General features: G+C 40.4%; 1 protein-coding gene across 3 annotated transcripts; it reads left to right on the forward strand.

Moving 5' to 3' along the window:
- The first annotated feature begins 1,840 nt into the window (after positions 1–1,840).
- LOC124164124 lies at positions 1,841–24,227 on the forward strand. Of its 3 annotated transcripts, none has more exons than XM_046541306.1 (4): positions 1,841–2,040; positions 2,122–2,300; positions 20,320–20,467; positions 23,643–24,227. In XM_046541306.1, exons 1-4 carry the CDS (start codon positions 1,907–1,909, stop codon positions 24,202–24,204), a joined length of 1,023 nt encoding a protein of 340 aa, XP_046397262.1. In that variant the 5' UTR covers positions 1,841–1,906; the 3' UTR covers positions 24,205–24,227. The 3 variants fall into 3 exon arrangements, with proteins under 3 accessions (XP_046397262.1, XP_046397264.1, XP_046397263.1); XM_046541308.1 differs by lacking the exon at positions 1,841–2,040 and adding an exon at positions 17,874–18,050 and having other exon boundaries at positions 2,227–2,300; XM_046541307.1 differs by lacking the exons at positions 1,841–2,040; positions 2,122–2,300 and adding an exon at positions 16,478–18,050.

Consider the following 24,227-nt stretch of genomic DNA (forward strand, 5'->3'; position numbering starts at 1 on the left):
AAGATTGCTAGCTTATGATGATGATTTTTAACGCTTGTCATTGTTTATAGAAACATAACATCCTAAAATGATGAATTCTTCCGCTTTCATCTTAGATATTGAAATTCGCTAGATGTGAAAAGATTATCTGAAGCGGACTTTGATGTCTATGAAGAGCGACAAAATATATTATATGCAATAGAAAAAAGTAATTGAAGCCTTTCTAAATTGTAATTGAGTGGAGAGCTGCGCCAAACCAATCTTAGGATTTTTGACCAGTGACGATGATGAAGAGAGTGGAGTTTCTGGCATGTATGGAGAATATCTGGCAATATATATAGGCAATATTTGGCAGGCATGAAGAGAGTGGAGTTGCTGTTTACAGTTGAATTTTTGGATGTTTCTTGTCGATTTCAGGGTGAATCAGCTCACAATTTCCAAGATCGAGGATGACCCAGGCGAAACCGAAGCGTTGAGGAAGTGTTGCGGAAGCGTCGGACGAAGTGTTCAGGAAGTGGCGGGCGAGTGTTGAGGTAGCGTTGAGGATGTGGCTGGTTCAATTTCAAAGGAAAAGACTTTTACAAGGTAACGAAACCGGTCGTGGTGAGCGTTTCTTTTATTGCGGAAGACAACTACAATCGATCAGCTCTTTACACCAGGTAGTAGCCTTGGTAGCCTTGACCACGTTTACTGCTAGACGGTAGGCGTAGAACTCTCTGGCTGGTTGCTCCGACCGACCGGCCGTCTCCGCTCCACTGGCGGTGGCGTGCGGAACTACCAAACAGCCGACGATCGTATTTTGCGCGTCGTCTGCACCGACTCCACAAGGAGGTGTCGCGGAAGTGTCCGGGAAGCAGATTATGGCCCACTAGGAACGCTTCCGAAAGCGTTTCGGAAGCGTTCAGGAAGTGTCCATCCAACACCTGACGCTGCCACATTGCAGAAAAAGATTTCCTTATGGAAAAATAAAATTTTAATTGTAAATCATGGAAATAATAATGAACAGCAGGTTTTTTTAAATGAAAGGTAGAAAAAATTTATAAATAAAATCTACCGCGTCCAAGAACCGAACCTTAGACCTCCGGGTATGAGCCGGAGTTGGTAGACACCTGTCTACCGCTGTTCAATGTTTCTATGGTAATTCTAAGGGATTGTATCAACTGCGACCCTCGCTGGCGGCGGTGGGACTCAGGAAATCTACGGCGGCACGTCCATCCTCTTCTCTACCATAAATTGCACTGTGTAAAGCCGTAGATGTTTTTAGTGTACTACTGTGATAACATTTAAAATGCTCCCACAACACTCAGCCGCTACTTCCGTTCCCGAAATACTTCATCGACGCTCCCGTTTCACGTGGGTTGTTTGTGAATTCTCTCAAATGCAACTTCAACTGTTATTTACCCTTTCTATAATACTTTATTAATTACAAATTAGTAATCCTTTGAGGAAGTCCTGTGACCAAAATAGCGAAGCCGAAGTATCGAGAGACGGGGAGTGTTCAGAAAGCGTCCGGGAAGTGTTTCAACCGGTTTCAACCACGAAGTGGCGAGGGAGCGTTCGGCAATCGAAGGGTCGACAGTCAGGTAGTGTTGAGGAAGTGTTCGGGAAGCTGCCGGGAAGCGTCGAAATACCGTTAAACGCTTCAGAACCCTCCCGCAACACTTCCCGGACACTTCCCCGAACGCTTCCGTTTCGACTGGGGATTGCGTAGTTTTTTCAACGCTTCGCGCGATTTTCAGTGAACTGCTCTTAGAAGGGATTCAGCATGGAAGAAAGAGGGACAGCTTCAACATTTGTTCGTATGCCGGTAGATGTCTCTTTCTCGACAGTGCTGCCGCCAAGTCAATTCGAATTCGTTCACTTTCACCTAGGACGCCAACGTGTGTAGACGAATTGAAAGGTAACGGGAGTTGGGTGTTAGGCGGCCATGATGGCGAAAACTTGCTCGGGAGCGAAGAGGAAGCGTGGTGTATATTGCGCTGCATTTTGGTGCAACAATTTTTTTGGGTGCCGGACAGATGAACCGGTATCTTTATTTTATTTTCCAAAAGATCGTAATAGGTAAGTGGAATCTATGAAGTTGAACGTATCAATGAATTTATTGTTTCCTTATGCACACTCTCACGGCATGCTTTTTTCAAGGGCGGTTGAGTGGCTGAAGTTTGCTCTCCGGGAAGATTTGCTGGAGAAAGACATAAAAAATATGAGGCTCTGTAGCGACCATTTCGTTGAGAGAGATTATAAATGCAAGACGCCACGTGCACTATTGCGTGAAGATGCAGTTCCCAGCCGTTACGAGTGGAAACCAGGAGAGCGTTGTGGTGAGTACCTAATTATAATTTTGGTAGTGCACATTTATATGTAAATGCATTTAAGTAACGGGAAATGACCGATTTCTTAATTCTATGGATTTCCTCGTGGTCACGCTTTGAAGTTAGAAGGACATACTCGGGCGAAGATGTGGCTTTGTTAATCCTATCTAATCAGGTTCCCACCTTTGTATTCGCCTACGAGTCCGTATTGCTCAGCCTAAATGTTATAATTAATTTTGTTCGGAAGAACGCAGTTCCATGCTTGCGGTCGGCCGTCATTCCGTGCATGCACACCACGCCTTTTGATGGGCATGGGTACATTGGACGCTTTGGTTTATATTTTAGAATACGTACCTAGTTGGTTTCCGAAATGGTATTATTTCCCTTGAGAAACTATTGTGGAGCATGGTCCTTTGATTTCATTCACATAGTGTGTCCAAGAGACGCTGTCGTAAAAGTATTTCTCGGATGGTGATGTAAAGTTGGTAAAGCGGGGGACGGGTTCTAAAGAGTTCTTATTACTCAACGTAAATCTAATAATTAACTTTGCTCGGAAGGTCGCAGTTTTATGCTAGGGGTCGGCCGCCATTCCGTGCATGCACACCACGCGTTTAGATGGGCATGGGTACGTGGAACGATTTTTTTGTTAATATTTAAGAATAGGCAGTCGGTTTCCGTAATGGTATTATTTCCCTTGACAAATTAACTTAATTTTCTAATGTATCACCATAATTAAAAGAGATTATTCCGCAAGGGCTGAATGTGATTTCCAGCCATGCGATTTTAAAAAAATTGTTCTAGGATTAGGGCCACTGATTCCCACCGTGAGGTAGATGTAGGATTTAAAGACCATAATGTATGTCCCGAAATTGAAGTGGATGAAATGAATGTCATGTATTATGTTGCGGGCTATGTTTGCCGCCTATTTCTGAAGAGGCACAACTGTCAGCAGTGCAAAGAGCATTTAGTAGATGAGAATGACATGCAACAAGTGGACATGCATCAAATTTTTGGCCACTTAAAAGGTCACAAGGAGCTGGGTGGTGATTATGGTCATCTTGTGCTGCCTCTGTCACATTCATGTCCTTCACGTGATTATGTGTTGGGAAAAGATTTTCCTATGCATTTTCAATGAGTGTATAAATGAGAACTTTGTTGGAAGGTACATTAGGAAAGTCCTGGACGAGAGTGGTCCTACATTAAGTCTGCCATGTCCTTCCTCGGCGAACTTATTCAAGGAGGTCTATGTGAGGGCCAGAATTTTCTGGGCCGTGAAATTTTTGAACAGGCAGATATGTTGAAAGTGGTGCATATAGGTTATTGCATGGGGATTATTTTTGGTTAATGGTTGTATTGGTTAAGTATTATTCATGCCGATACATATTTTCATTTGCTTGGGCCAACCCATGGTTGGTACGATTTTATCTAGTTCATGTTAATTGCTATGTTTGGACCACACTCGTATTGGTTAATTTTTATTCGTGCTGATAAATATTTTCATTTGCTTGGGCCCTCCCCTGGTTGGTTAGATTTTATCTTGGTCATGTTAATGGCTATGTTTGGACCACACATGTATTGGTTAATTTTTATTCGTGCTGATAAATATTTTCATTTTCTTGGGCCACCCCCTGGTTGATACAATTTTATCTTGGCCATGTCAATTGATATGTTTGGACCACACATGCATTGGTTAATTTTTATTCGTGCTGATATATATATTTTCATTTGCTTCGGCCAACCCATGGTTGAAACGAGTTTACTCTTGTTAATAGTAATTGCTATGGTATGTTTTTATTTTTGTAATATGCTGTGCCTTGGACCACCCATTTGTTGCATAACTCAAATTGTGAATCCATTGGTGTTTATGTTAAATATTTGTTCAGAATGTTATATTTTTTACATTTAATTTTCATGTTTGTCTATATGGGCTGGTTTGCATTGTAAAGACTTACTCTGACGGTGACTTCAATGATGTTTTTGTTTCAATAAACATCTATTGCCGATTATAATTATTTCATTTTCCTCCACCATGCATCATGGTAGGGGCGTGTACTTTCGACTGAATATACTCTTGTAGGCAGTCTCCTCCTAGTCTTGGTTCTTATTTGTCCATGGAATAGGTTATGTATCACTATTTTCCTATCTACCACCATTTTTTCCCCTTAGACATCATTGGTGATATTTCTGGTATTTCTGACCGGTGCTTCATTTTTCCCTCTATTAGTATGCATTTAATGTCTCATGTTTTTATCCCAAGTTATTTTAGAATAATAATGGCATATTTTAAATATGTCAAATAAGGAGAGGCATTATTTATTGTTGTTGTCTAATATAATTGCCTAGACAAATTAAGCCCATTTGAGGCAGAGCCAAAGACTTAAAACCATTGAGTACACAGATTTCATTTCAACAGATCGAGATCATAAATAACTTTGTAATTATTTTGATGCCTTGGTGGTCCATATCTGGTAAAATATCACAACTGGAAGTTTTTGAGTACAAAGCCATTTTGAAATTGGCGCCGTTGAGGGAGAATTGGCCACCAGAGTGCAGCACTGTAAATTTATACCCATTAGCCTTAAGGGAGCTGCGCTTCTTCTCCTCCTTCTTCCATAGAATCAGTATATGAATGGCGCCAGTCTTCCACTGACAAATTTACGCGCAACAGATTAGCGAGCCTTATCGCCTCCCTCTCTTTCTTTATCTCGTGTGTTTTTTTTTCCTATCAATGACTAATTTTTCCCGAAATATTGTCGCCAGACGAGAGGTGTACAAAGTTCCGAGGTGGAGAGACGTAGTTCATATTCCATTGATGCTATTTTCACACTTGCGACAGATAAAACCTCTCCCTATACTTCTGCCTACCTGCGCTCAGTCACTCAAAAAACTGATGATATCGGTAACCCTAAAAATAGCATTGCGGACTTAGATGGCGATGAGGATCGACAAATATATTATTTGCAATAGAAAAAAGTAATTGAAGCATTTCTAAATTGTAAGCTTTCAAAAATTCTTCCCGAAAAAAGGGGGTTCAGGCATTTACGATAGAATTATAATACGATATAATGTAACGTAATATATGTAAGTCGTCTTCGCCGACGGTAAAGGGGTTCGGGGGAAACAAAGCTGGGAACAAGTCCAAACTCTCTCACACAAGCAACTTCCTTTATTCAGTCCCAAGCCATACACCTTGTTTCGCTGCACAACACCAACTGCCTCTCCTAGCGGCCACCAGCCCTGTCCAGTAGGGAGGATCGGAAAAATCGATTTTTTTCAAATCCATCTGGCCCAATGAAAAAAAGTTGTGGGACCGATCAAAAATAAGGCCTGAAAAATTTGAGACCTCTAGGTGAACCCCTGACCCTCGCTCAAATGCAATTTAGGGGGGGAAGGTTGAAATTCGAAAAATATAGTATTTTATGGTCATTTCCTATAGATTTTGCCAAGTTACTGCCCTTCTACTGCAAAAATTTCGTGCATTTTGACGTATCTGCCACCGTTTAGCCACAAAATGCCTAATTTGAGTCCGCGCCCGCGAAGAAAATATTCCAACGCCCACGCAGCGTCGCGGATACAAGAGCCGCAGGCCGATCCCCTCCCCTCCCCGCTCGCTTCTACCCCTCCCACGCCTCCAATACAGCAAAATTCATCCCGCGTATGCTGCTAGGAGGTCGTTTATCTTTGGTAATATAAATCGGAAGATGGTAGAAGGTAATAAAGGAAGCTTAGTGAGACGACTTGTCCCTTATTAGGCGCCTCGTCGGGGTTAAACAAATCGATGTTACCAACTTTTAGAGAAGTGATGAAATATTTTTAGATCCGAGAACGCAGGAAAGGAGCCTACGGTTTATGAAAAGGCCTCTCGAGTGGCCATAAAGGTGTGCGAACTATGGTGACGCTTCCCTTCCATTATGTGTGTGACTAAATGGATTTAGCGGTACAACAGGAAGTACTAAAAGTTACGGAAAATGCGAATTGGCCAAAAGTAGGGTTTTTGCTAAAGAACAAACCTGAAGCACTTTTGAAAGAACATTTAAAATTATGCGATATTTTTGCGTGTAAATGCAAGAAGGAGCATAATGTTCCCCCCAATCAAGAAGTATGTTGAGAGACTAGCGGACGAAACTAAAGATGATGACTGCTGGATTGAGTCCTAAAGAAACTCGACGACTGAGGAAAAAAAAGAGAATCGTCGGAGAGTGTTAAGTCAACATCGTCAATTCTTGTATGGGAAAATAGTATCAAAATTTTTCTTCATCAATTCATCCGAAGAAAATTAAACTGAAGATAAATCATCCGATTTTTATCTCTACGTTCCTCATCAAATAAAAATTCAGGACTAAACTCAAACTGGAACTTCTGCGCGGAAAATGCGATAGAGGTATATGCAAGAACCAAGAAACAGCAATGATCGTCCCCGCAACTTTAGTTGACGCAAAAATCATAACTTCGTAAGAAACATCCAAGGTAGTTTGCAAGAATTACTTACGTAGACAGAAAAAGATGCTAATTATTGTGAATACGAAAAGAGAGGTATCAAAGGGTGTCATCAAAGGGCTACATTTTTATGGAGTGAAACACTATACTTTTGTCTGATGAAAAAAGGCAAGAGCACTTATCAATCCAAGTTTAGAGGGGAATGTGTGATGTTAGTTGAAGAAACAGGGTCCCACTTTTGGGTTTGCGTCCCCCGTCGGAGGATTAGCAAAAGTTATAAAATCTGCGATTCTCAATTCCTTTCCGAGTGAAAATTAGATACACAATAATAAAAAGGATTTGAATGCGATGGTGAATACCGCCCAAAAAGGAGGCATCATCCCTATGCTACAAGCATAATTCCAACATCCCTTGCTATGCGAGTAAACTCTTCTCGGGATTCCCACCGGGTTAATTTTTCCAAAACGGCAAACGTTTCAAGCTCCGACTCGGGGCTCATCATCAGGGATAAATTTCGTTGAATCCCTAGAGGAGTTTACCCACATTATTCGCCGGGAAAGCATCAAATCATATTTCATCCCTCACAGAGGTCTATTTGCTAATTGCACTAAGTTGACCTAGATTTGCGGCATAAACATTGGGAGGGCAATCTAAGGACCGAATTTGCGTTGTTGCAAGTATGCGTTTGGCGGCCGATCCGATATTTTTTAAAGTGCTGGATTTTAATATCAACTTTAAGGACTACTCGCTGATGACATATTGGAGAGAGACCACAGTACCTCCGGCTACATCTGACCTTAGTGCTGTGGATTTTCAAAAATCTATTGATGAACTTTCAAATTTGAAGTTAAATATTTCTTTTTATTATAGATACGGACGTGAGATTCGTGAAGAAGTTCACCAAAACTTTGTTGACAACAGCGAAAGACGAGGAATGACACTGATGTAAAAAATACAGATTGGAAAGCAGGTAATTGAAAAATTCTTTCGTGATTGTTCCTCCACAGACGATACTGAAAAATTAAATATTTAGACTAACGAAGTAAGACGCACTTGGTGTGAATTTTGGTGCATTTGGCGCGTGGGAGAGGCTTGAGGGGAGGGGGACGCGAGCGGCTTTCGTCCAAAATCCATTTAATCACATCTGTCGGAGAAAGCTTAGTGAGACGACTTGTCCCTTATTAGGCGCCTCGTCGGGGTTAAACAAATCGATGTTACCAACTTTTAGAGAAGTGATGAAATATTTTTATATCCGAGAACGCAGGAAAGGAGCCTACGGTTTATGAAAAGGCCTCTCGAGTGGCCATAAAGGTGTGCGAACTTCGGATATGCGCTCCAATTTCGGCTTTCTCCGACAGATGTGATTAAATGGATTTTGGACGAAAGCCGCTCGCGTCCCCCTCCCCTCAAGCCTCTCCCACGCGCCAAATGCACCAAAATTCACACCAAGTGCGTCTTACTTCGTTAGTCTAAATATTTAATTTTTCAGTATCGTCTGTGGAGGAACAATCACGAAAGAATTTTTCAATTACCTGCTTTCCAATCTGTATTTTTTACATCAGTGTCATTCCTCGTCTTTCGCTGTTGTCAACAAAGTTTTGGTGAACTTCTTCACGAATCTCACGTCCGTATCTATAATAAAAAGAAATATTTAACTTCAAATTTGAAAGTTCATCAATAGATTTTTGAAAATCCACAGCACTAAGGTCAGATGTAGCCGGAGGTACTGTGGTCTCTCTCCAATATGTCATCAGCGAGTAGTCCTTAAAGTTGATATTAAAATCCAGCACTTTAAAAAATATCGGATCGGCCGCCAAACGCATACTTGCAACAACGCAAATTCGGTCCTTAGATTGCCCTCCCAATGTTTATGCCGCAAATCTAGGTCAACTTAGTGCAATTAGCAAATAGACCTCTGTGAGGGATGAAATATGATTTGATGCTTTCCCGGCGAATAATGTGGGTAAACTCCTCTAGGGATTCAACGAAATTTATCCCTGATGATGAGCCCCGAGTCGGAGCTTGAAACGTTTGCCGTTTTGGAAAAATTAACCCGGTGGGAATCCCGAGAAGAGTTTACTCGCATAGCAAGGGATGTTGGAATTATGCTTGTAGCATAGGGATGATGCCTCCTTTTTGGGCGGTATTCACCATCGCATTCAAATCCTTTTTATTATTGTGTATCTAATTTTCACTCGGAAAGGAATTGAGAATCGCAGATTTTATAACTTTTGCTAATCCTCCGACGGGGGACGCAAACCCAAAAGTGGGACCCTGTTTCTTCAACTAACATCACACATTCCCCTCTAAACTTGGATTGATAAGTGCTCTTGCCTTTTTTCATCAGACAAAAGTATAGTGTTTCACTCCATAAAAATGTAGCCCTTTGATGACACCCTTTGATACCTCTCTTTTCGTATTCACAATAATTAGCATCTTTTTCTGTCTACGTAAGTAATTCTTGCAAACTACCTTGGATGTTTCTTACGAAGTTATGATTTTTGCGTCAACTAAAGTTGCGGGGACGATCATTGCTGTTTCTTGGTTCTTGCATATACCTCTATCGCATTTTCCGCGCAGAAGTTCCAGTTTGAGTTTAGTCCTGAATTTTTATTTGATGAGGAACGTAGAGATAAAAATCGGATGATTTATCTTCAGTTTAATTTTCTTCGGATGAATTGATGAAGAAAAATTTTGATACTATTTTCCCATACAAGAATTGACGATGTTGACTTAACACTCTCCGACGATTCTCTTTTTTTTCCTCAGTCGTCGAGTTTCTTTAGGACTCAATCCAGCAGTCATCATCTTTAGTTTCGTCCGCTAGTCTCTCAACATACTTCTTGATTGGGGGGAACATTATGCTCCTTCTTGCATTTACACGCAAAAATATCGCATAATTTTAAATGTTCTTTCAAAAGTGCTTCAGGTTTGTTCTTTAGCAAAAACCCTACTTTTGGCCAATTCGCATTTTCCGTAACTTTTAGTACTTCCTGTTGTACCGCTAAATCCATTTAGTCACACACATAATGGAAGGGAAGCGTCACCATAGTTCGCACACCTTTATGGCCACTCGAGAGGCCTTTTCATAAACCGTAGGCTCCTTTCCTGTGTTCTCGGATCTAAAAATATTTCATCACTTCTCTAAAAGTTGGTAACATCGATTTGTTTAACCCCGACGAGGCGCCTAATAAGGGACAAGTCGTCTCACTAAGCTTCCTTTATTACCTTCTACCATCTTCCGATTTATATTACCAAAGATAAACGACCTCCTAGCAGCATACGCGGGATGAATTTTGCTGTATTGGAGGCGTGGGAGGGGTAGAAGCGAGCGGGGAGGGGAGGGGATCGGCCTGCGGCTCTTGTATCCGCGACGCTGCGTGGGCGTTGGAATATTTTCTTCGCGGGCGCGGACTCAAATTAGGCATTTTGTGGCTAAACGGTGGCAGATACGTCAAAATGCACGACATTTTTGCAGTAGAAGGGCAGTAACTTGGCAAAATCTATAGGAAATGACCATAAAATACTATATTTTTCGAATTTCAACCTTCCCCCCCTAAATTGCATTTGAGCGAGGGTCAGGGGTTCACCTAGAGGTCTCAAATTTTTCAGGCCTTATTTTTGATCGGTCCCACAACTTTTTTTCATTGGGCCAGATGGATTTGAAAAAAAATCGATTTTTCCGATCCGCCCTACTGTCCAGCCCCACGCCCCTGGGGCCACCGAGAGAGATCATTTCTCAAGCGACTCTCTCGATGACAGCAGGAACGTGCTTAATGGCTGGGTCTCAAAGGAAGTCCGTTCGAGGCGACCCTCGTCGTCTCACAGCTTATAATAATCTAAATGAAACCGCGCTTACATATAGCATAATATAATAATACATAGTAGGGGTGTATTTTTTTTAGATATTTTGAAATGGTACCCACCGAAGGTCAGTTATTGTTTTGCTCCAAATTAAACCGTTAATTTATGCAGCCAGCTCTGATTTCATGTTGAAAATCACAATTGTAGACGTCGAACCTGGGGCCGTATTCTGTAACTCCAAACCGATCGGTGCGGCACCGATTCGTCGGGTGCGACGTCACACCGACTCCCGGTAAGAAGTCGTGCGATTCTGTACGAACCCGATCGGTGCGGCACCGACGAGAGGACGGGAGATCGTCGGTAGCCGTACCGACAGTAAAAAGGTGTCGGTACGGCCACCGACTAGTGGGTTTCATGAACTCCCCGGTGCGCATTGTACGTTTTATTTTGTTTTTACCTCATCACCGAGTAAATAATGAGGTTTTCTGCAATGTTATCTTTTTCTGCCCCTTCGAATACGCCTCTATAATTCACTGTGTCATCATCTATATTAATTACCTTGACAGAAATATAAGATAATGGTTAATAAACATGAGGTTTGCTAACATATAATGACTTTCTCTCATTTATGTTATCACTTAAGTGAAATTTCACTCGCTTGTAATAGGCTTTATTTCTCTCTATCATCATTTATTTGCTCCTTTGACATAAAAAAGATATTTTTGATTAAATATGAGTTTTGCCGTAATGTTATCACTATATCTCACTCTGAATAGGCGACTGTTATTGCACTCAATCATCAATTTGGCGTTTCTCTCGGCATAGAAATAAGATCTTTTTATTTAAAAATGAATTTTGCCACAACGGTTTCAGTTTCTTTCATTTGTAACAGGCAACTATATTTCATTTCATCGTCAGCCATTGATTCCCTTGACGATAAAAGAAGATATTTGTTAATAAGTATGAGGTTTACCGCAATATTGTAATTTTCTCTCACTTGGAATGCGCAATTTATACATATGCATTTCACCCAATCACAATTTATTTACTTCCTCGTCATTACACTTCTTTTAATTACACCCAGCTCCATATTTTTAAAGCAATTTCCTAACTTGTTCCTCTAATATGACATTTACATTTGAATCCTACGTTCACGTTCCATGGTATGTTATTTTCGTCTGCTACGGTGCCAATGGCATAACCTTCCGTTGATAACATTTAGACGGAACTTACTTAATGACAACTATATTACTAAATCATGAATAAATAGCATTATACGGAACCAATATTTAAAAAAAGAAACTACGATCTCAAGGATAGTTTCAATAATTCATTCCAGCAACAACAATCTCCATCACATACCAACTTTATTGTGATGTTGTAATATTGTTTCCTTCGATTCTGTAGGTACAGCATTACTACCACACATTATATAAGCATTGTTAACAACTTATCCAATATCGATTATCTTAATCTAGCAATAAGTAGTAATTTCCGCAAATAAAAAGATTGAGAATGACGACAACAAACTTTGCCAATGAGTCTTCACTTGTTTTTACCCTTCTCATTGGTGGAGACACGTTAGATGACTTCCAACTTCGGATATATTCGGATTTTCCCTGTTTGGGAAGGAGAGGGAACCGTACCGACTGGTTTGATACCGACGACCATACTGAATCGCTGAATTAGCCGTCGTCGGTATGGAAACCGTCGTCGGTACGGAATGATGTGCCGTCGGTGGGCTGGGAAGGGAAACCGACCGGTGCGGTACCGACGAAATACAGAATACGGCCCCTGGTTGACATGTAAGAGTTTAGTATCTACATCTTTACTGAGGACCTTTTATCATATTTTATGTTACCCCATTCTCGAAAATGTCAATTGAATATTTCAACTTGAAGGTTTTAAGTCATTGTGGCCTTAAAAATGTATTCAAATATTTTATGAATGTTAATGTTTTTTGTAATAAATTTTTTTGAGGTAAACTAATACATATTCGTATTCCAAGGAAACGTTTGCAAGATACGGTCTTCAGAGTATCACCACTACATTATGTTTTGCCATTAATCCTTCATACCATGCATACTCCAAAATCGGGAATAAAATATTTTGGTAAGCGTGAAATTTCTACGCCGAATTACCTCCACAATCGCCTTTCTCCATGGCTGGCACATATTCAATCATTGAAATATCTCTCATTTCAAATTTACCGAAGGTTAACTAATACCTTAAGAACAAACGCATCCGTTTTAATGCCACACAGTTAAAAAAATAATATTTCTTGATAAATTTTCTCTCCAGTATTAAATGAATTTCTTAAAGTAAGTAAGTAGGAACTGGGCTCGAACATAAACATACGTAACCTACTGCTATTTCCATTCGAGTTCACTGTCTTCGCAGCGGTAGAGGCAGCGATATTTCATTCAACAAACCTAAAGGACAGTGGTGCACGCCAGGCCAGTGAATATCCCTGGAGGTCCATAATATTAAAATATGATGTTCAATTCCCAGATGGAAAAACCTAATTAACGGTAGTAGGTCACTTGTTCCTTACTCCGAAAAATGAGAAATCGCTCGATAGCACCACTAACTGGAAAAACATCTCACCGAGCACTGAATAGAGAAGTAAATACAAAAAAATCTTCAATACTAATTTTTTATTTAAATTTAGGTGAATTGATTCCACTTAAATAAGAGAAAGCAGCGCCCACTTATTATTTTTTTTAGATGAAAATATATAATAACGACCAAAAGTCTTGATTTTTAAAAGAAAAATTTCAAAAACAACTGGAAGAGTTTTATCCATGTAGACTCTGCAATCAAACTGTGTAACTAGGTTATTTGTCTTATAGCAACATTTATAGCATAAATTTTCGTTTATGCCAGAAAAATAACAAAATAAAAGCGAATTACTCTATATTTTACCCTTCATAAACCATTACCCATTAGCAGGTAGAAGAGGTATGCATTTTTTCCCAAATTGCATGGCCACTGCCCTATCCATAGGCCGTATTCCATAAAGCTAATTAAACAGGTGAGATGATTTTACGCATGTCATCCATACTATGGAAATCACAACGACCGAGATATCGACTGTTTATGGTGATAAATATGATCTAACGAGTCGAATCCAGATTCACTCACGTAAAAGTCACGCAATACGAAAAAATTATTTCAAATTTCGTTAGTCATCTGATTTATGACCATGTGTCGACGAAATCTATCGTATGTCGTATCGACCAAATCCATCGGCTATGATGACAATTGAAGCCGTGTAAGATGTATAACATCACATCCAATCAGGGGCCTCCTCTCATGCGGTCCCTGCAGTGGCGGATGCAGAATAAAACTGAAGGGGGGGACGCAAAACATATCTTGATCTACCTTTACTTTTATCGTAATGAAAAATTAATCAAGTAACATGCAAATTTTATGAAATTTCTGTTTGAGCTGATTATACACATATGCAAGATAATGCCAGCTTATTATATAAAAAAGATACTATTCTGGTTCTGCAATATACGGCAATGCGGAGGGCCCCGCAAGTGGGGGCCGCGCCCCCCATTTGCATCTGCCACTGGATCTTTGTGACATTTCCATCTCAGAGGATGTTTTTGAAAACAAATCAGTCAGCTAATCGCACTCCAAATATCGCTGAGAGCGATTTAACCCATTATAACCCAATGTTGCTTCTAAGCAACATCAAAAATGTACATATCATATGCTCTGTTTAGGAAATATCTAAATATATAAAGTAGCTCTGGGTTAAAAAGGGTTAAATATCGCGATCAACTTGGCATATGTAAATATTGAGGGTGCAGCGCAAGTGGTGGAATATAGGAAGGTTGAAATGAGCGTGTGGACCCTTAAAGGACAGCTTGAGCTCTTGATAAGACATTGAAAAGCAACAACAGCAGCTAGCCTTTAAATGGGCAGTAAATGATCGCGTGATTCAGGGTATACCATCTTAAGCTCCTTTTTTTTTAGCATATCTCGATCAAGCACAATTTGAAGATCAAATTAAGCTATTTCCTTCCGAATGGCTTACATTTTTTACCTCGAACGATTTTAAAATAAGCAGTGATTGGCTCTTGTCCTACGCATAAGCCCATATTGCTCTCAAGTTGACAACAGAGACTGCTACCAAAATTTCATAAATAAGAACGGAAAACCCTTCGGCTAGAAGCCCAAAGTTGTACCCATTATGCAAACACGTCCCGAGGTTAATATTTAGTATTTATCATGCATTTAATATTTATTTATAGAAAACCAATATGTTAGTAGTAGTATGTAGCAAAAGAGAAGAAGTGAAGACTAACTTTAAAATAGGGAAACAAAACCTGATAGATGAGGATGAATTTTGCTATTTGGGAAGCAGGAAAACAAGCGATGGGAGAAGCAAGAAATAAATTATCAGCTGAATAGCCCAGACAAAGAGAGCATCCACCAAAATCAGGGTAAATCAGCAGCGGGATATTTAACCATTGTAGTAAGGAAACAATATTTATCAGGATTTATATTTTGAGTACATAGGCGGATCTAGGTGGGAGCCCGGGGGCACGTGCCCCCCCCACCCCCGGACCCTCGAAACTATACAAGATTTTTAATATGGTCCCATTATGATTGCGTTCCTTTTGTATTACGAGGTATCCTTGTGCCCCCCAGAACAAAATCCTGGATACGGCCTTGCTTGTGCCCCCGCGTTGATGATCGCGTGATTGAGGGTATTAAGTTTTTTCACTGAAGACGTTTAAGAACATAAATGCTTTTCAGTGAAAATTTAAATGAAGAGCCATTAGTTGCAAGATTGAATCACGTAATCGTTTTTTTTCAGTCCCTAAAATGGTTAGCTGTTAGGTTATTAATTAGGTTAGAGATCGCCTTCCAACGAAATGAAGTAAACTGTATCGTATATTATCAACTATTCAGCAAATTTGAAAGAAAAAGGCAGGCTTCTCTGCCCTTACATGCGAGATTGTTCAGTAAATCTTTTTTTGTGTAAACATTTTTTTCCATGAATAAGCAATATCGATGTAAAGAACACTTTCGAATAAAATTTTGGTTATAGGTAAGCTGACAAGGTATTTCATTTGATGAGAACGGGTGGTATAGCGCTCGCTATAGGTAAGCCGCTCAGTAGTAATAAGTTAAAGATCGGAAATCGAGTTCCTCTACTCCTAGGATTGAATGAATAGCTACAGGCATGATATTCCTGAAAAAAAGGAAATGTACCGCTTGAAAGGGGTGGTGCCGAACAGAATCGCTCCATACCTTTCCCGGTAGAATAGTACTTACAATGAGATCAAGGTTTTAATCCTGACAATCAAACGCAATGCATTGAGAAATATATAAGATAAACACAAATTCTTTATTTTTTGTGTAGCGTGACTTTTACTTTAGCGCGACTCTGGATTCGACTCGTTAAATCACATTTATTAAAATAAACACTCGAGATCTGAGCCGTTGCCTTATAATTCTGTGCGTATCACAATATTAAAAATTTTGATTTCGATAGTATGGACTACATGCGTAAAATTATCTCATCTCTTTATTTTCGATGGAATACTGACAGTCAATAGAATTGATTAAAAATATTACGATGAAATAAAAAAAATACATTCGTTAGTCCCCTCCCAACTTATCATTACTTAGCCAAAGTAGAGCAAAAGCACGCACCGACACAATCGATAGGGCACCGGAGGTAGGTATTTCACGTGACCGTAATCTTTAAACGATTCCCGAAACCTCGCCGCCACTGACCCCGCAGCGAGGGATACGAGCAGGAGCTAGCGGAAGGAAAAGGCCGGGCATGCGCGATGTGTTGCGCCCGCACTTGGCAACGCTGCGCCGAGAGTCCCGCGTTCGTTTCTTCTTCCTCCCCCTCCGAACCCCGCCCCTCCGCTGCCGAGTCTCGCGCGGCGCTGCTATCGACGCCCGGACGAGGCCACCGATGCGCGACTTTCCACGTAGGGAGGCGGGAGAGGTTGTCAGTTGCGTAAGTATTGCGCCGGGGAGCATACCATCCGAGCTGTCTTCGTTGTACGTCCTCCCTTCTTCGGGTGTCACCCAGTTCGAGTCCTTCGACGTGAACAGAAGCCAATACGCGTGTGTTTTTATTATTGATATCAGGAGAAGTGTTACAGCAGAGTCGGGTGGAACTTATCTTGCGCTTTACGCTTCTTAGTCGCGTGATACCCGGTTATTGCAGCTTACATCTTCACGAATCAGCTGGTTCGAGTCTTGTTTGACGTTGCCGAAAGATGGGGCGTGAGTTTTTTCGTTTTTACTTTCTGGAGACGAATTATTGTTGAGTTTGCCCAAACTAACTTGTGCTTTTCGTCTCATTAATTGGAGATTGTTGGTTGTTATTGTTCTACTGCTATGATATTGATCGTATTTGGTTGAAGCTCGGTAAAGATATCTGCGTAAATGCGGGGTTTCAATTTTTAGGAAACGTTTTGACTTTGGCTACACTCGAGTTTCGAGCTATATACTGCCATTGCTGGAGGTGGACAAGCGAGTTTTAGGCTGATAAATGGTAGATAGGAAGTCGGCGGCGGACTGCAGTGACAACTTATCGAGCATTTCTTTTAACGTGATATTGGGTTTTAGTGTAGCAGCGTAGTTAACACCCGAAGTGACAGCCCGATGAAGATATCAGCAAATAGGCGGGATTACTCGATAGTCTTGTAGAAAATGTTGTGTCTTACCCTAGGGACTCTCTCTAATCAGGCCTGCTGCTGGTATTATCGGGGGAAGAATTGGTTAGTCATCAAAATACACTCGTGATTTCAAGCATTGTGACGTGAGGACTTTTGGTGAATCACGCCTGGCTGCCTGCACCAACGTTTAAAACACGTGGCCATTTCCCATGGAAGCATTGTTTGTTTTCTCAACACTCAATTGTCGGGTCCAATCCCTCCGTAGGCATTCGATTGAGGGTCTTAATGGCAAGTTCGACTGTGACAATACGCAGACCAATCCATTATCAATGGTGTTCATTTCGTGTGTGTTGGCCGGTTGGGGGTCCTCGTGCTGTCAGCAAGGGGATAAGTTACGAAAGTGAATCTGCGAAAATATTTTCGCACTCTCAGCCTCGTGGACAAAAGGCTGCAGACGCGGGAGAGAATTCTCGTCGGACCACTACCACTACATAAGCCAGCGGTGGTTCCGCTTGGCCGGTCAACTCGTTTTGTCGCGTGGTTTGCGGCCTGCTGGAGGGGAGGGGGCCGTTCTCCCACGGTGCGTGGATGGGACCGCCAGTCCTTCCTCGACGCAAAAAGTGAACTTTTATTCATATACTTCCGTCGTCATCATAATAGTGTATTTGTGCTCCGCTAGAACTGGTGCAGCCGTGAAAGATGGAATCCAAGAACTTCACGTACAGCATGGACATCAGGCTGATATACCTGGTGAAGAAGCATCCGTACCTGTACAAGGCGTCCGACGCGGGTTTCAGAGATGCCAATCTGAAGAATCGAGTTTGGGAGGAGATCGCCAAGTCCATGTCTAAAACTGGTGAGAATTTTTTATCACTCGGAAGGCATAAAGCAAGAATCGCTCCATCATTTTTTTTGAGGGACCGCTCCTGAGTGATAACTTAAACGGTTTCTCGTGTAAAATCGCCACTGCGATTGATTTTTAATGGCATATAAAATGCTTAAGCTATTATTTAGGTACATCACAGTCATTTTTACCGTATTAATGTCCATCCTTGTCCTCACATTGGAATATAGTCTGAGGTTTCAGGCGAGATGGAGTGGAAACGTGACATAATGAAAATGAATGGTACCAGATGATGCTGAAAAGCGAAACCGGTAGTATTAATAAATGTAAAATTGTGGAAATTGCTCCTGCTTTTTCATTTTCATTATCTCACATTGGAAGGCCGCGTCGAAGGTGCGTTCAATTTGGTCGTACCGATGAGCAGCGGCGGATCTAGATTGGGACGAAGGGAGGAGGGGGGGGGAGAAGAGAGGGCGAACCGGAGGTCTGGGGAATTCCTCCCCAGTCAAAGGGGTTTTTGTACCCGCTGAGTCAAATTACCTCTCAAAAGAAGTATTTCTTATAAACTACAGAATATTGTACCCAAAAATAATTGCTGTTTCATTTTATAACCCATTGACGCTTGAGTAGACCATATTTAATTCTAAGGACAAATATGATCGTATGGACAAAAGTGGAGCGTATAAAATGAATTGTGAGGACTGTGGTACTGTTATCTTGGTCAGAATGGCAGTTTTACATACAGAGTGAAGAAACATAGAAGAAGTTTTATATATAGTGACGTAAAATCTTGTTTTGCCAATGATTTATGCCTGAGCCATCATTTTAGCAATTTTGACGTATATATTTTACATTGTAACGACCAAGAGCTTAAATTGTATTTTGTGGAAAATTTTGAAATTGCCAATAGCCCGGATGGACTTCGTTATTATGTTTTATTCTGTACTGACTCACCTTTGTTAAAGTTTAGCCTCCCTATCAGTGGCGTAACTAGGAATATGCTCTGGGGGGATGAGGCGGCCCGGGGTGGCGACCCCCCCCTCCCAGGCAACGGGGTCCGGAAAAATTTTTTGAAAATGGCATGCCTGGAAATACATAATATATATTTTTTTTTAATTATTTTTTAAATACATCATTTTGGAACTAAAAATTTAAATTTAAACCGATGCAGTTATTAAATGCCAAAACTAAGCAATAGTTTAATTTTTTTTTCATTCCTTTTTCTCTGAGGCTTTGGGGGGATCTATCCCCTTACCCCCACCCCCGCATAGTTACGCCACCGCTACCTATGAGCTGTAGCGGATATAGAAAAAACTAAAAAACTTAAGGGGGGGGTGCAAAAGATATTTTGTGTACCTATGCTTTTATCGTAATGAAAAATATTATCAAGTTACATGCAAAATTTAATAATTTATTAATTATTTAAACTGATTGTACATATGTACCAGACAATGCCATCTTATGTAATTGTGGTTCTGCAATCTTCGGCAATGAGCTCCCTGCGCCCCCCATCTGTATCCGCCACTGCCTATGACGGATAAACCTTGACCTTCAGCCCATGTTGTCTGTTTTATGCTATCGGCCTTCATTCATTTGTTCACACAAATTGTTCCACCTTCCTCTCGTCTTTCTCCAATCCCATAAACCCCCACCTCCTTCCTTGGCTTTGGGTATATATACTGAGAGGGTGCTCGTTGTATCACCTTGAAAATGACATAATATGCTGAAACCATGGTGGGTTGTGGAGTTTTATATTACAGACTGGATATTACCATTTGTTTTTCTATAATGTATATGTAATATGGCATTGCCACAAACTCAAGCCTGAAACGATTTTATATTTAAATGCCCATCCCAAACTGGCAAAAGAACGAAGTCAGATCTTCACGCGTTCCTATTTTTTGATGGCGAAGCAAATGTACCGATTCCATTTCATTAAATATAAAAATAATGCATTATCATTTTCAAAAAAAACTTTTGATTCCATTATTGATCCTGTGAGTAGTTATGTATTAACCTCAAAAACACAATTGATGCGTGGAATTTATAATTTTATTCCTTTTTTCCTATTGCTAGTCTTTCTTGAATTTTAACTTAATTGGAGATATCGAACATCGCGTGCTATTCTGGGGGGGGGGGGGGGGGGGTTTGGCATGACGCATGAAGTTTTTTTTTTATAAATCATGTTTCACACGTGGTTGAGGCTGAAGTTTGATATTTCCCGAACGATTTTGAAACAAGTGGATGGTCATTATTTAAGGCATTTTTTTCCATTTAACAGTCACTGAATGCAAAACCCGCTGGAGGACGATACGAGACTCGTATAGAAAAAACAAGAAGAAAGCCAGGTTGGATGATGACGCACCCTCTAGGTCCAAATACGACGATGATAACCTGCGGTTCCTCGACGATGTCCCCATGAAAGAGAGGTGAGTGTGTGTGCCTTATTTTTTTTACTCGTAGGCTTGTCAAAATGTAGTTTTTCTTGGAAATTCTTGAGGTGGTTAGATTTTTTTATTTGGGTCACGAAAGTTCGCTAGAAAAAATTGGCATTCAAATTTCGAACCAGCGCTCAAAAATATTTCAGAATTAATCAAAAAACCCTTACATTTTTCTTCCGAGGCCCTTTTTTTAAACATATTTTGACTCGAATATGAGGCAATCATCAATGGCGCTTTGCATTTTAAGTTCTTATTTTTGTTTATAAAAGTCAAGTCGTATGATTGAATATAGTTAGGCAATGTCATCAGCAGCTATATATACCCCATTTCAACGGCAACCATAGGTTAGCCTTTCCCATCCCACGGTTATCCTAATGATAACTGAGATGCAGCTGCTGAACTTTGAGTTGCGAGACGTAGTAAACTAATTGTGTGGTTTGAAACGAACTTATTTAGTGTCGCAAATTCTAATTTTTTGCACCAATTCTATCCGATTTATTGGTGGCTATCCAATGGTGATAGTTATCCAATTGTTGGTGGCTGCCGCATGTAAGCTTTATTTATAGAATTACCTTCTTATGGTTATCTCTACATCGTTCTCCTTTACGATGAAACCGCCAAATAAGTTCGAATGCGTAAGGTTGTCCAAATACTGAACTATTTGTCACCATGCTGCTAAAACTAAACTTACTTACTGCTAAAACACATTTGTTAACAACACTTTTTTGCTAAAATACACACAAGTTACTGCAAAAACACGTTTGAACTGAACACCATTTGTAAAACTGAATACAGAACACACTGTTGATATTCAAATGAAAGTTCATTATTACACCATGCTAACTTTTCTCGTTTATGAACTCTTTTGACATTTTCAGAATAAAATTTTAAGGAACCAGTTTTATTATCACCGTTAGTGCAATTCTTTAAAGAAGCTGTAGCCCAAATCAGTTATTTTTATGTTACTTGACCTATCTATTTTTTATGATTCCCAGTAAGGGGAACGAAACAATCCTTTATCAATAGTCAAAGGCTCTTCCCACTATCCCATTACGATTCCATTTGAGGCTCATGTTGAGCTTTTATGATGGTATCAACGTTAAACCTAGCAAAAAGGAAAAGTTGAAAGCCAATTTTCGGATTTTTTTTTACGGCCATGTCAAAATTAATGCCAATGATAACCTTCCACTCAAATTTTATCTCTCAACCGAATAAGATATCGCGGATTATTGTTAATAATGACCCTTAGATCAATAAATCCCATTGAGGAGTCGTTCTGGAAACCAATTGACAAATTAAACAGGTTTTTTATTGTCTGTTATGGCAGAGATATAAAAATGGTGAGATTCGCCACGAGCTCGAATTAAGCGGTCCACTGCCTCTTTTAGATACTCCGAGACCTTGTGCAGAGGCTTCGCGTGGTTCGATTTTTTTTCTCGTGTGTGCCACTCATTCCTTCGATGAAAAGGTAGTTATATAATCAGAAGTTTAATGACGTCACCAACTCATTAAAAGTGGGCTGCAACTCGCACGTTCTTTTATTTTAAATTATGAGTGAGTGTAAAATAAAAGAATGACCATGACGAAAGAACGGCGAAATGACGAAGGTTTTTTTCGTCTTATCTCATCCTTCCCTTCCATTTTCCGATTTCTTTTAATTTCCAATCAGAAAATTTTCTACTTGTTATTGTGAAGATATTTACGTACGTTGCTCCTACGGTCGAATTTAGTAATCCCATGTCCAAATTTCCCAATTCAATCCAATTTTAGAATTATATCAACTTGTTTACTCAAAATGACCCGCAGCAATACTCTACACTGTGAGATAACGAGGTCATAATCTAATGTTGTTCAATTTCTACGAGTCACCTTGATATAATGGATGAACTTTCAGGGCAAGCATATTTTTGGGTGAAGGGAATTTCAAATAATCTTGACAGTGTCATTTCCTTTTTATTTTTACGATTATGAAGCAGATTTGAAGGGCTTTTTCAAATCCTATGTTGGTGATCCCGCGAAGATAGACATCAAAAATAGATTAAAAGAGCCGCACTATCTGACAAGAAAAGATCAAAAGCACAAAATTCAACCTCCCAAGCAGCTTTCAACTTCTATGAAATGTTCTTTCCTGCATAGGGGAAAAGGGAATTGGAACGGTCTACCTAAGGTAGTTTTTGAGCCCTTTCCGCCCAACACAAGATCTTCATGAGCAGGTTAAATAATTTAATTAGGGTCTTTCTCTTTTTTCTATGTTCACTATTTTTAGAGTTAAGTTTATATTGTATTATTGTTTACCTATGTGTTTCCCCATGTATATGTTTTCTTATTGCAACGACATGAATTAACTTGGGTAAAACCAATATATGCCCGATCGAATGGTCGACTTGTAACTTCATTTTTTTAATAATAATAATAACAAAAATAATAATAATTGCTTGTAATTTACGGACAGCAGGCGTCCATATTGAATTTCCGTCTCATTACGTCAGAGGAAAGCTATGCACCAACATGTCCGTGACAGTTCGATAGCATAAAGGAATTTTTCTATAATTTTCCTAAGTGACATAATAAATGTATGCATTTTCAGCTCTATTCAGGAAAGACTTAAACTGCGTGTTCTTTTGTGCTGTAAAGTTTAATGGCGAAATTTGTAGCCGCCACAATAAATATGATTGAGTAGAAATTTTTCGCTTTTTAAAAAATCAGAATTCTAGAAATTTAATTCCTCCGAGAAGGAGCCCTGGGTTAGAAAGGATTCAGAGCCAGTTCATGATGTCAAGTTAAATTTTTTTCGGAGAGTGAAAAACATAATCAGCGAATACCTCCATTTGAAGTATCTAATGAAATGTTATTCTTAAATACTTCGCTCTTGGTTTCAAATATTCTACAGTTGAGACTACTGCTGTACCACATTCCGGTTGGCGATGTTTGTGTTGTTGATGATGTTTTTTCGGGCCCCGCCTATTTATAGGGTCACTTGCCCTAAGTTTCGTGGCCATTGCTGGACAGTTTTTCTTTGGGAACGAGGATAGTTTTTCAGTGGAGGGATAGTTTTTCAGTGGAGATATATTTATAAGGGTATATTGAGGAATGGAGGCTGATAAGGGGTATTTGTCCAAAACATTATAAATGCGGTTCTAATTCTCTTTTGATCATTTTACAGGCGAAAGCTGCCTCCGAAAGCGGTGAGAGAACAGCAATCCCAGAACGGTCCCATATACGTCCAGGCTGCATCGTTCGCGGTCCAGTGCAATGAAGAGTCCTTAGGGACGGAAGGTGCGGACTCCCCGGCCGAAATGATACCGGAGAACTCCGCGCAAGACGAGGAGAGCATAGACATCAAACTGGAGCACTATCCTTTATCGGAATCGGATCCTCTGATGCCGGACTGCGGCGAAGACAGTTCCGTCAGCTTACCGCACAGTTCCGTTAGCCTACCGCCACCTCAACCGTCCGTCGAACAGGTCGCTGGCCCCGGACCTGGGGCATTCCACGAGTTGAGGAGGGACATTGACGAGCGGTTTCATGTGCTTCAGGAGAAACTGTCGGTCGAGAGGAGGACTGATGGAGTAGAGCATCCTGTGGAGATATTTTTCCGGAGCATGGCTTCGACTGTGATGACGTTTTCGCCTCGTCTCATGGCGGAGGCCAAAGTGCGCGTTTGTCAAATCATATCCGAACTCGAATTGAGGAATCTCGCGGAAGATCCTCGCAATTGGAAATAAAAGTTGTTTTGTTTATTTTTCTA

Source organism: Ischnura elegans, chromosome 8, assembly GCF_921293095.1.
Source record: "Ischnura elegans chromosome 8, ioIscEleg1.1, whole genome shotgun sequence".
Taxonomy (NCBI): domain Eukaryota; kingdom Metazoa; phylum Arthropoda; class Insecta; order Odonata; family Coenagrionidae; genus Ischnura; species Ischnura elegans.

Excerpts from the sequence above, each read along its gene's own strand:
- LOC124164124 (XM_046541306.1), top strand. The coding sequence starts at position 1,907 with ATGATGGCGAAAACTTGCTCGGGAGCGAAGAGGAAGCGTGGTGTATAT. Across the intron at positions 2,301-20,319 it reads GAAACCAGGAGAGCGTTGTG|TCACTGAATGCAAAACCCGC; the intron begins GTGAGTACCTAA and ends TCCATTTAACAG. Across the intron at positions 20,468-23,642 it reads GATGTCCCCATGAAAGAGAG|GCGAAAGCTGCCTCCGAAAG; the intron begins GTGAGTGTGTGT and ends ATCATTTTACAG.